Source organism: Phyllostomus discolor, chromosome 2 (assembly GCF_004126475.2).
Source record: "Phyllostomus discolor isolate MPI-MPIP mPhyDis1 chromosome 2, mPhyDis1.pri.v3, whole genome shotgun sequence".
Taxonomy (NCBI): Eukaryota; Metazoa; Chordata; class Mammalia; order Chiroptera; family Phyllostomidae; genus Phyllostomus; species Phyllostomus discolor.
In genome coordinates this window covers 64,769,358-64,783,374 of record NC_040904.2, presented here as the reverse complement: position 1 = coordinate 64,783,374, position 14,017 = coordinate 64,769,358, and the positions used below count along the sequence as shown (strand labels likewise).

General features: G+C 35.2%; 1 protein-coding gene across 18 annotated transcripts in view; it reads right to left on the bottom strand.

The window, feature by feature from the left end:
* ROBO2 (roundabout guidance receptor 2) overlaps positions 1 to 14,017 on the bottom strand; it is a 1,287,372-nt gene that overhangs the window by 147,677 nt on the left and 1,125,678 nt on the right. For all 18 annotated transcript variants that reach the window (XM_036017926.1, XM_036017927.1, XM_036017925.1 and 15 more), the window contains exon 5: positions 4,136 to 4,274. In XM_036017926.1, coding sequence (XP_035873819.1) covers positions 4,136 to 4,274 — 139 coding nt within the window. The remainder of the gene's footprint in view (positions 1 to 4,135; positions 4,275 to 14,017) is intronic.

The window sequence follows — 14,017 nt, the reverse complement described above, 5'->3', positions numbered from 1 at the left end:
TTTATCCCTTTGCCATATGGAAAATGTCCAAATATATAATAAATTTTCCTGGTTGGTCAACAGAATTATTGTTAATCTTGAAAACTAATACTTTCCTCATCTCTCTGAAACATTCATCTAATCAAAAAATGTATTGCCTTAACCAGTGTGGCTCAGCTGGTTGAAGCATCATCTCAAAAGGTTGAGGGTTCGATTCCCAGTGAGGGCACATGTGTATATTGCAGGTGTGATGTCCAGTCTGGGGACATATGGGTGGGAATCAATTGATGTCTCTCACATCATTGTATTTTTCTCTCCCTTTCTCTCCCTCTAAAAAGCAGTGAAAAAAATGTCCTCAGGCATGGATAAGAAAATATTTTTCAAATGCCCTTAATACTACTCAGCAAAGGTATGTTGTTTCATTGATTTCATTAAAGATGGTTACTGAGAAAGGGTAGGAGCTTAAGGCTAAATCAAAGAGGCATATGGGTATTACTTAAAAATATATTTTTATGGGAAAGGAAAAAAATACTCCCTTAATTCATCTCTGGTTACTGAAAGGTTGGCACAGATAACTTCTGTGTTGAAGGTTTAAATAGCTATCACAGCGTTTCATACATTTAAACTTGAATTGAAAAGCTTTCTTGTCTCCAAAAGAAAAATAGTCATATATTACTTACATAGTAATTACAGGCTATGCAGCTGCCCTACAAAGCTTTACTATAAATGTGTTAAGAGTGAACCGCTACACAAACCTCATTCAAATTACATTAAATGTGAAGCCAAAGAAATGCCATCCTCCACACTGCTCCTCACAATTGCTCACACAAGAACAATGGCCATCTCCCTGGTCTGAGACCTAAAATAACGTAATAGAATCGATGTTGTTTATTTAGGCTATGGTTGGTTAAAAGTCATTTCTGTTATTCCTCACTGAGTAAAGAGGTCTCTTTCCCCCTCACTATGCATAAGTGAAGATTATGCTAATGCACTCAAATGTAAGAATGAATAAGCTTCTTTAAAAATACCATTTAAAGATTGAGAATTCAAGAAAAAGTACATGCCATCTATCATGATAAAAATACTGACCTCAATTTCTATATTTCACTGATCCTTGCTTTAAGCCTTTCTAACATACAATTTAAAGCTTACACAGCATTTCCATTTGGTTATTACTTTAAAAATATTTAGCTGGTCACACAAAGCACTGCAGTACTCCCATACCAGGAACGGAAGAATCAGGAGCCTAAACATATAAAAATGTTCTAAGAAAGGTTAGCAGGGCTAAGATTTCTTAGTTTCAACCTTATCTTTGGAGGACTGTATTTCACACATTCTAGACATGTAGTTTTAATGCCTTTGTTTGATTTGTATGTATTATTTGAACCTTATAGCAAATGGACTTGTCAAGATTTGGAGAATATTACAGCAACTAAAGTTGTCAGGTTTATGACCTAACACCTAGAGCAGTGATTTTCAACCTTTTTTTTCCATTTCATGGAATACATCAACTAAATATTAAAATTCTGTGGTACAAAACAACATTTTGCCACATGTGTCAAAAAACAGGTATAATTTTGATTCATTCACACTGGACAGCTATTGTTGTGCTGGCTGTTGTCATTTTTTTACTTGATACTCTCAGGGAAAAGAGGTCGGTGCTCTTGGTCACATCATCAGGTACCACATGTTCTAAAACTTGTTGCAGCACACTGGTCGAAAATCACTGACTTAGAGCAATATAGGGACAAATCAAACTATGCTTAAGTTTCAGTTTAGCTTAATTCAAAGACACAGGCCCTTTAAAATGCAATATACTCTTACACTTCTTGTTTTTGAAGTCTTTGTCAACTGGATAGTGTTTAAGCATTAAAAACTGCAAGATCACCATGTAGATATCCTGTAACCCTCAATGTCATGTAACCCTTGATATCAAGGGATAAAAAAGGCATTCTCTGGGGCTCTCATCTTAAAATCCCACAAACCCAGTCTAGTCATGACAAAACACTAGGCAAACCCCATTTTGGGGATACCTGGCCAGTAGGCTTGATGACTGCCAAGGTCATAATGACAAGGAAATACTGAAAACCTGTCTTAGGCCATAGAGGACTGGGAAAACATGCCAACTAAATGTAATACCTTATGATATTCAACTAATTAAATACCTGTGACAGAATCCTGGAGAAGAAATAAGACATTAATGAAAAAAATGGTGAAATCAAAATAATATAAAAATACATATTATATATTAGCATTTGTTCGCTAGGAATGAGAAGAGTTTCGTAGCAATGAAAAATGTTAACAATAGGGAAGACTAGGTATAGGGTATATAGGAATTATCTGTATTATCTTTGTGACTTTTCTACAAATCCAGAGTTATTCCAAAGTGAGGGTATTTTTGTTGATGTCTGGTTGGTTGTTTTTAACAAGGCTATTTACTTCCAGTAATTGAAAATTGACCTATATTTACACCAGGCTAAATTTTGTTATATAATTAGTCTCTTAACTCTAAATCTTACAAGATATCATCCTTTAAAAATTATATATTATGTGCTTTCAAATATCAGGAAAAGTACTTATTATACACAGAGGATGAATACTAAGAACTCAACTCCATAAATTCTTATTACTTGAAATTTTTTTGTTTACTGATAAGAGAGAGAGAGAGAGTGAGAGAGACAGAGAGAAGTTTATTGTTCCACTATTGTGTATTCATTGCTTGATTCTTATATGTGTCCTGACCAGGGATCAAACCTGCAACCCTGGCACATTGGGATGATGCTCCAGCCAACTGAACTACCCTGCCAGGGCTCACTACTTACTACTTTTTAACCCGCTTCTCCACTGACAAGGCACGAGGAGCCTCACATTCACAAACTTCTCCCAATAACCATCCTTTAAAATTAGATGTTTGACAGCAAAGTGACAAAAGAAACACAGAGGTAACTTGGCCCACTAGTTAGGCTGAATAATTAACTGAATTCAAATTTTCACTTATTTTCCCATAGTTTGCAAAAAAACTTCTAACTTACTACTTAACGTGTTTGGTTGATTTGAAGCTGGTGCTGCTGATTATATTTGTTTAGAGAGTATAGTATCATAGACCTAGGGATATATAAAACTGAGATACTGAAATGAAGTTATAAATCCAGGAATTGATAGCAGTGCCAGTGAAAGCACATAAAAGGCAAATGACTTCTCTGAAAGCATGTTTATTTTCAGTCGGTTGAATGAAAACTAATTTCTTTTTTTAGGAACAAAATAGAAAAAAGCAGAAAGTGAAATTTTATGAGTGTAGTACATGTGATGGCTGTAGTTTCAGAACCTAGGCGTAAGAGGAAGGCAAAACAAATCTTAAAACTAGACTTGCTCGCTATATAGAAAAAGTAAACGCTTGATTATTTATTTGATCATAAAGGGCAAGGTCTTGGAAAAATTTAGACAAAAATTTTAAATTCGTTTTTATCAATGATGACAAGCATTTTTGGACTTACCCTAGAGAGCTGATAGACTGGTTTTGGGGGCCTGGTGAAAGAACAAGAGAAAAGAGATAGAGGACAGATTCTCCATGAAGATATGGCAGGTGAAGAAGTGACGTAGAAAGTCCCTCAGTAAGAAACTCCCTATGAGGAGAGTGTTGTTAACTCAGCTACTTGCTGCTTTTCAGGACTGTATTGAACAAGATCTCTCCCTTACTCTAGACTCTCTAGTCAGCTGCCACCAGCAGGCTTACATTAGGGATGCTCAGGGCAGTGAGGGAAGGCACACACTGCCCACTGTGGGCTGATGCATCATGGCAACAGAGCAGTAGTTGCAGGAGGCAATTGGAATGGGTAGGCAAGTACTGGGCAGCAATAGAATGACAGACCCCGTAAGGGATCATGCAAAAGAATGCACCTAGGGAATGTTGAGATTCAGGGATACTCGATGAAATGGAGGATCAGGTATTTATGGGGAAATTCAGTTAAAGAGTGACATCAGGGCCTGGAAGACTTCAGCATATAAAACAGCAACTATGTGGCTCACATGCAAAAATCACATATGTGAAAATTATACACCAAGATCTAAGAGTGTTTGTGGTGCAGTTGGGGCTATTTTTTCTTTCCTGATTATTCAGTGATTATCTAACAAATCTCCAGTTATGGGATGGTCTTACCTTCCTCTGGGCAAGTCTGCATCATCCTTCTTCCACCGCACAGTTGGTTGAGGGTCTCCCTGGACTTGACAACGAAATTCTACAGCTTCTTCCTCCAGCACCACCTGGTTAATTGGCCTCCTGAGAAATGTGGGTCGTTCTTAGGAGAAAAAAAAGTAAAATAAAATAAATATCATGCATATTTTAAGTACAACATGGAAAAAGCATAGGAAAATTGTGGTTTACTTTTGGTACATAGGTACTTAACTCTGTATCTCAGCTATATCTTGAAAAGAACTTATAAATGCAATGTAATTAAATTCAATAAATATTATGAAACACAGAAATAGCTATGGCATGTATGTAAAACTATATAAACTTTTGGGAAAAATAATAAATTGATTCTTCAGTGCATTATTAAGCTAAATCATGTAGACCCTATCATAAAAAATCTAAACATTGAATTCCACAGCAATGAGGAAAGATATAAAAATGATTATTTTAATCTATTACAATGGTTCAAAATGGAAAAGCTAGAAGCTGAAACTAATGTAAAATATCAAAAAGGAAACACATTAATATTCCATTAGGAATGCTAGAGAAAACAAAAAGAGTTGTGTTTTTGCAGATAAGCATTATTTAAATTTTCCCAGGTAGGCTATCATTTAAAAATGATCCAATACTTCCATGAATGTTCTCATTTCATGTATGGAAAGCTGTCTATGAGATGTGTTTTTTTTTTAAATTAAAAAGAAACCTGTCAAACTGATTCATTTCTTAAATAAAAAAAGCATTCATTTTTAATTATTTTAAACTTACTGTCACATATACTTTTCCAAGGCCACTTCCAATGATCTTCTCCTAAGTGTTCGCAATGTTTGCCTTTTTTTTCTTTACTTCACCTTTACGTTTATTTCTCTAGTATTCTGCTTCAGTGTTTCTGTCCTTTATTCCTTTGTTGTTAATTTGTACCTAGCATTATTACTCTGCATTCTAGCACTGCTCTATAGAAAGCTAGGAAAAAATAATATCTGCCCATAAGAATCTTAACATATAGAGAAACACAAAACAAAAAGTAGTTTTACATTTCTCTGAATACTTCAATTCTTTGTCTAATTTCTTTCCTTTTAGATAATTGTCAAATTATGATCATGTAAATTACCATCAATAAAACAACACACAACATGTGTTGGCAAGGATGTGGAGAAAGGGGAAGCATTCTGCACTCTTGGTGGGAATGCAGACTGGTGCAGATGCTGTGGAAAGCAGTATGGAGATATCCACCAAAATTAAAAATCTGCCTTTTGACCCAGCAATCTCACTGCTGGGGACATATGCAAAGGAACCCCAAAACACTAATTCAAAAGAATATAAGCACCTCTGTGTTCACTGCAGCATTATTTACAATCTCCAAGATATCAAAGCAGCCAAAGTGCCCATCAGTAGATGAGTGGATAAAACAACTATGTGACATTCATAAAATGGAATACTACTTGGCTATAAAAAGAAGAACATTTTACCCTTCCTAACACTATGGATGGGCCTGGAGAACATCATGCTAAGTGAAAGAAGCCAGTCAGAGAAAGGCAAATACCACATGATTTCACTCATATGTGGAATCTAATGAACAAACTGAACTAACAAGCAAAACAGAGACAGATTCATAGATGGAGAGCAGGTGACAGCTAGTTGGTAGGGGGGTGGAGAGGGAGGTTAGAGGGTGGAGGGATTGAGCAAAAAGGAAAAAGGACTCATGGGCATGGACAACAGTGTGGTGATTGCTGCGGGTGGGGGTGGGTATAATGGGACTACGTAGTAATGGTAAAAATCCAAGAAAGATTAAATTTTAAAAAGTAAAGAATCTCACCTTATAAGATAAATATAAAACAAAAGGTAGTTTCATATTTCTCTAAACACTTAAATTCCTTGTCTAATTTCTTCCCTTTTGATAACTGTCAAATTATGATAGTTTAAATTACCATTTAAATTTTATTTAGCACATCTGCAAATCATAAAAAATCCCAAAATGGTGCCACTTATTGAAGTAGAAAGAAAAGTCAAAGGAAACAAAGGTGAAACCCATAAGGACTTGACCAGTTTATCTGGCTCTATTTAGACATTTAGGAATTTAGTTTCAAACACAATTTAAGAATGTGAATATAGTGCCACAAAAACTGAAACATATTTAATGAGAAAACTTCAAAGAAAATAAATCATTACAAATAATGTATGTTAAGAATGTAGAGTGAAAATGTATGACTTTATTGACTAAAGATCCATATTTATAAAACAAATGTATAAATTAGAAGCTGGCATTTTATTGCAATAAAGCCAACCATCATTGGTATTCAGAAGGAAGGCAATCATATCTCTCTCTGATGAAGGTGACAATTGAGATGAAAATTTTCTTTAAAACACAGACATACATATGCTTCAGGAGCTGTATTTAATATCCCAACCACAGCCATAAAACAAGGCAAATAAGATTTTATCATGAAGAGTGTTCTAATGCAAAATTTAGAACTAATCCACAAAAATGTGGGAATAGGAACAGAGGACTTGTGGGCATGGACGTGGGGTGGGGATTGACTGTGGGAGCAGGGTGGGGGGGATCAGCAGGGGAGAGCAATGGGGAAAAAGGTGTGACAGCTTTAACTGAACAACAATAAAAAATTGCTACTACTAATTTTAGGTAGGAGAATAAATTAGCAGCTAAGTGTCCTCCCTTCACAACAGAAAAAATCTGCATGTTGGATGGAAGGATTTAGTGTTATCCTTTTGAACTCTGGACACTATGCGCTCCAAACAACTATTTTCATGCTGGCATAGTTGCTACTGAGTGATTGTTTTTGGCAGCAAATAGGCAATAGGATCAATATCTCCTATGAGTGCTAGGAATGTTAATAACAAAAATGAATAATTAGTTTAGATTGCAAGGTTGACTTTTTCTTTGCCATCCCTTGGAGATGTTCATTCAATCTAACAGCTGCAATAGCCCAATGTTAAAAAAGAGCTAAGCCGCTGGTGATATCACTCGAGATTGACAAATGATCTGGGGATATTCTACTACAAGCTGGCCTAGGACACATGAATGAGCTGAGAGGAAGTCTTTCCCTTATCCACTCATTCGTGCAGATCATGTTAATACAGCTCCTCCTAGGCCAGGCTTTAAGTCTGGTAGCTGGTGAAAAACCAGCAGCATGGTCTCATCAAAAAGGCAGTAGGAGATAAAGCTGGTCAAGACCATGAAGAATCTTGTATGCCATGTCAAGAAAAAATGAGTTCTGCCCTGAAGCTGATGGAGAGTTGTTGAAGAATTTTAGGTAAGACAGCAACATTTTAATGAGGCTATGATAAAAAAAGGTCATTTTGGCAGATCTGTGAAAGATGAATTAGAAGAGGAAACATAAAACAGTGAATTGGGTCACACTGTCACTGTAAGAAATTATTTCGGCTTAGAATGTGGTTCTGGGGATATGGAAAAGGGAACAGAATAAAGAGATATCAGAACTGAGTGATTAATCAGAAGGAGATGCTGAAGAAGAAAAGTCTAGAAAGATCCTCAAGTTTCCATGTAGAAAACTGGAAGAACTGTTGGGGATAGATGGGGTACGTGTATGCATGTGTGCGTGCATGTGTATCCTTTCACTATAGAAATGGTAGCTGTGACAAACTGAACCCTTTATGCTTAAGCCATCGTTACTCAGGATTTTGTTACCTGAAGTCAAATGCATTCTCAGATAAAAAATATAGAAGATGCCTTACATAAAAGAGAGGAAAAGAAAAATAAAAATGTTTACTTTTGTAGGTATAGAAAAGCTCTTAGATTAAATATTCAAAATAAAGAAGGAATCAAAAGAAACTTCCTAAGCATGATGAAGATACTCTATCAGAAGTTAAATATAAAATTGTTTTAAAAGTAAAACTCTAAAGTCAAACCTGTTAAAATCAGGAACAAGGTGGACATGCTGACATTAGTAATCAATTAAGACATAGAGGAAAACTGTGTGTATTAGAGAAGAACCAAAATAATTATTACTTGCAGACACTGCAAATGCAGAAGAATAACTTTGATAATTGTTAAACGTAACAAAAAATAAGAACTACATCAAGATCGTCATAACAGTATTGGAAAATGGAAAGTTTTAGGATAAATTGGGGCAAATTCATACACTGAAAAAATAGTAGTAAATCATTGTAATATTGAAGCTATCTATCTCTTTATGTAACAGAAAATTTTCATGCCATGATGCTGACTTTAAAATAAATTGCAGGATGGTATGTGAGATTGGTTCCATTAAATCATACATGAATATTTTCAGGCAAAGATTTCATATGCTCCTTAAACATGATATTAGTTACAAAATGGTAACATATGAGTATGATTGATCTGAAGGGCAAACTTCATGTTAGACTTGTCAAAAACCTAAAGTTGCCTCTTTCTCTAGAGAAAACGATCAGGATTCCTGAGTTTTTTTTTAGCTATCATACATGTTCCAAGCCACATTTTTTCAATGGAGACATGTGGAAGCACCTGACTTATAAGTTTTAGAAGAAGCAAGATACAGGATCTCCTGTTGCTGCTCTGATGAATTCAGTGGGAGTGGAGGATATCCAGATGAACCTTCTCTATTCCCTTCTGCCCGCAAGCGGAGTCTAGTTGGCTAGCAACTAGATAACCACAGGAGAGTATGTGATGTAGAATTTTTGGAAGCCCAACATTGGCTCATGATGGAAATGTAGTTCAATTGATAAAAAACTGGACAATACAAAGGATAAGCCAGATAAAATTAATTTGCATACTCATGATACATTCAGAGGGGTTTTATTCCTGAATATCTTCAGCGTGCCTTCCAACAAAGTATCATTAAAATTTACTAATACATTGCAGTTTAACACAACTTTTAAAGTATTACTCCAAGAATTTCCATAGCACTCATTAAAACAATTATCTCTAAATCATATTACTCATTATTCCAATTGCTTTCTGATAATTATACTACATCCATGTTCTACTTTGAAATTTTAACTACCTACAAAAACTGTATGTTAAAAAGTCTAATTTGGTCTATTATTCATTTAAATGGAAATACTTTTTTGTAAAAACTGTTTTTCAGTTTCTTTGACTTGACTTTTATTTCTTGACAATTTGAGAATCAGAAACATGAATAGTAAAGATTAAAAAAGTTGTACAGGCAGAAATGTAGTTTAAATGTTTTGTTTTTGCTCTGGGTACTATTATCATAAGCTGACCACAAAGCCATGTCATTTTAGACACATATAAAAATTGTAAAGCAGTGTCTTGGAGGTAACTGCCTATGGCAAAATCATTTCCAAAGATACACAAATTTAGAAGGATTAGAAAGTTAGTAAGAGAATCATTCAGGAAGCTGTTAATACTCAATATCCATTAATGCCCATGGAGTTTTATCCCAAGGAACTCTGAACAATTAAAATAAATATATACGAAACATCTTGAACTACTGAATAATGAACAAACCATTTTAAGGCATGTCAAAATAAGGTCACTGATTTTTCCATGTTATGTCCGATCACATATTGAAAAACAGCAAGAAATCTCAAGGGCTGTTAGCTGACTGTTTATCAATTAGATTAGTGTCCCTCTGAATGGCCAGACCCCTAATTATATGGAGTGATCAGAGGCAATGTCTTTGCCAATGCAATTAACATTTTTTTAAAAAGTGAGATTAACTGGCTTTGAATCACCTGCATAACTTGCTTACAAGGTTAATCTCTCTTGGGACAGCAGTGTTGTTCACAGTGTGGTACTGTGTAAAGTACAGCTCTCAAAAAGTCAGGTCAGTATAGTTTCCAACTGGTATTCTAGAAAATCCTACTTTGTATGTGGCTGTTATAAAATCAGATGCTAAATTTCATTGTAATTATGTCAATAATAGAAAGGAAAATATTCAACATAACACACAATACTATAAATCTAGAATGTGGTAACAAATACCTCATTTCTTATATATACGCTACAATGAAAATAATTAAGTGCCCAGTAGTAAACAAATTTTTCTTTTCAACTGTATTCAGTCATTGAATATGGCTGTAAAATTATAAATGGCTGTGCCATGACAGCTATAGTAAACGCCTTAACAATTTTAAAAGAAACTTTGCTTGTCATTATAAAAGTAGTATTATGGCAATAATCATATAGGTAGAGTCCTTTAATTCCTATAAGACAAAGGCTATGCAATAAAAGGACCTTAGAGCTATCTTAACTACAGCTGGCCCAGAGGGACCTGCCACCCTGCAGTATCTATGAACTTGGGAGGTCAGATGGCTAGCCCTTGAATACCCCCTTTTATTTAACTGGGCATATATAAAGAAACATGTGTTATGATAGCCATAACAGTGTAAAGTATTGGGCCTTACTAGAATGGACTGAATGATAATGCTCAGGCTGACCGAATGTGATTCATTAAGTCCTGGCTGCATTCATTTCTTGCCAAGGATTTTCTTTGTCTAATAGAAATCATCCTGTGAAGCAAAGGTAAAAATAGGTAAATGTTTTTAGAAGAAAAAAATATGCACATGCTGCTCTCACTTTGTTTTAGAGGCAAGGATTTATGTTACTGCTGATAACATGATATGAGAGGCCCACTGACAGCAGGGCACATGTCTATACATCTCATCACATGGAACCAGTGCTGGGTACATAGTAGGTGCTCAAGAAATATTTGTTAAATAAGTGAATAGATTTTCACTGTTTTAAAGTTTGTAAGTAAACATTATTTTTAAAAACTGTGTGGTTCCCAACAATCATCTGGGTTTTACTACCCTATGTTTTGCATTCTTAAATGAAGGTGATAGGTTATATGTAAAACTTAGATATTTCCTGAGGTTTAACTCTGAGATATCTTCCCTCATACATCTGTCTCTGAGTATCTCAACTACACTCAGGACATCAACTATTATTTCTCATCCAAACCTGAAAATCAACATTACTAGCCCCAAACTCTGTCCTAATCCCTAATAAAATTATTAGTTCCCAATCTGATTATCCTACCACGATAGTCATTGGCCGACAGTCCCCAATAGTCATTTCAGCGAACAAAAATTAAGTGTCAGTGAACAACAGATCACCCGACCACAGTGGAAGAAAGCCTCCAGTGTAAAAGAGTGAACAAGGCAGGGTAGAAAGGAAAAATGAAACTCTGAAGAAATAAAAGCAAGAAAGCATCACAAGTAAATTTTACAAAAAAGTAAACAATGTTTCTAAAATCCTGAGACACAAGAGAAATTAAAACATTCATGAAACCAGAATGCAATGATATAAATAGGGAAGAAATAGAGAAAAAAAAGACCGAGAGGGTTTAATATCTAAGTCCTGAATATGTGTTTGACAGAGAAATGGAATAGAAAAAATATAGGGGGTATTTCATTGAGTTATGTGGATACGTATTTTTTTTAGTGTGACTGCTCCCTGAGTGTCTAAGGGGTAGAAGAAAAAAATGAAGTGCCAAACCAAAGCACAGTATTGTAACATTTTAGAACACTAGGGTAAAAAGGAGTACAAAATAAAAAAGAAAGAAAGAGAGAAAAGGAAAACTGATCACACAGGGCTCAGAAGCAAAGTAGTCTCTCAATAGCAACAGTGGAAGATAAATGATATTGGACAGGCACTTTAATATTTTGAGCAAATATATATATTTTCAAACTACAATTCTATAAGCAGCCAAAATATCAGTTGAGTTTTGGATGGAATAAAGGCATTTGGTCTGAAATGAGCTCTAGGCTCCAGTCAAGCAGGAAGCAGAAACAGGTAGAAGTTACCCAAGACAAACACAAAGGATGCAGGACGAAGGAAACCCAGCATCAGAGGACAGGGAAGGTAAATTTGAAGATGAATTTTGTGGAGTAGGCCTAAACAGCAGTTGCCCAGTTGCACTGGGCCAGTAGTCTAAAGCCTCCAGGAAGACCAAGGGTGGATTTATTAGTGAAATTAAATTGAGAAGAATTTAAACATTCTTTTACAGATTTCTAGAAGAATTCCTGATAGGTGTATGTGAACATAAGCAAAACAAACAAACAAACAAACAAACAAAAAAGTGTGCTTCTTCTTCATTCAAAGGAGAAAAAATATTGTACCAGAAAAGAAATGCTACAATAATATCATAACACTCAGCTCACAATCTATATTTATACTGTTCTAATAAATTCTCAAATTCTGAATATTGACATGATCAGTGTTTCTAAAGGCATTATATAGGGGAAGGACCAAAAGAAGGGAAAGCGGAGGAGAGCAGGTGGGGCAGGGAGTAGAGTGGGCCCCAATCATCATCTTCCAAAGTAGAAAATCAAAACAATATGTAAAATTGTAGAAGAAGTAATATTTAGAAATAGGGAAAAAAATTCCAGAAGAAAAAGATAAAACAGGTGTTCAGGAGTGTTTAAAGATAAGGAGTATGTGTGTGGGAAGGGGCAGGGGAAGTGGAGTGGGGACAAATTTTTTCTGTTTTTCATTGTAAGTCTTGCAATATCTCTATTATTGCAATAAGTCTTGCAATAATATCTCTAGTATCTATTAGAAGTGTAAAATATGGCATCTTTTTCATGTATTACTTTGATAAACATTTAAAATTATTTGAAAATTATTCAGGTTATTTTTGGTTGTTTTAATACCAGTTAAACTTTGGGTAACAGGTATCCAAAAGCTAACCATAGTTATAAATTTAATCATGTAATTTAACTCAATTTTCTGTCTTCAGGACCTTGGGAACTTAATTGACATATATAAAGTGCTAGGAAGTATTCTTTGTAAAGGCATCTAGACTTTCCCGTAGATATGTGTCCATTCACACTATGATGCCTGTGTATAATTTTTAGATTTGTTACTTCCTAATTTACCAGGATGTGATTTTATGGCCAGCAAATATTAAAGAACAATAAATGATTCACAGAGTATTGTACAGGAACAGTTTGACGATTAAGTTACATTGATCATGTCTTTGTCTAAAGGGCAGACCTTTAAAATATAAGTTACAATTTTCAAAAGAAAAACATCTAAGCCCAAGACTGCTTACTTGAGAATCAAAATACTTGCAGATGGCTATGATATTGCATTTTCCCTTCCTTTTTTCCTGACATTTATAAAGAAATTGTATTTTTGAACAATTAAATATTATCAGTTACTTTTTCTGTGTTACATATCTTAAAGAAAAGACTGGGTTGCAAAGAACATTTAAAAACTTTGTATAGCCCTGACTGGTGTGGCTTAGTGGGTCGGACGTTGTCTGAGGAAGCGAAAGATTGCTGGTTTGGTCAGGGCACATGCCTGGATTGTGAGTTCCGTCCCTGGTCAAGGTGTGTGCAAGAAGCAACTGACTGATGTTTCTCACATCGATATTTCTCTCTTGTTCTTTCTCCCTGCTTTCCCCCTCTCTAAAAACAAGTAAATGCAATCTTTAAAAAATGTCCTGGAGGTACGGAGTGGTTTAGTGGCCAGGTTTTCTAAAGCAGACTTATTGCTACATGAAAATAAAACTGATAGAGAGGAGCGGGAACCTGTAATCAGTTTTACTTTTGTAAACTTAGATCACAGGTGATAATTCTAACAATGATGAAATATAAAGAGGTTTAACAGAAAACATGTACTAGGTGCAAAAGCACCAGAACAAAATTTAAAAAGGCCTCATTCTAGTGTGTACATGGGTTACTTTATTTTCTCCAACAACCAAGGGGTCAAGGTGCAGAAGGGGCCGCTCTCAGGCAACCCTTGTCCCAGTCTGGCCTGAGGCCGTCACTACAGTTTGTATCTTTCATTTCTGGGTTTCGATGTTGTTTTCTTATCAATGATGAAATTTTAGTTTTCCCCCATAATTTAATATTGTTCTTATAACCCCTTAGGTCAATTCTGGCTAGTTTAAACCATCAGAT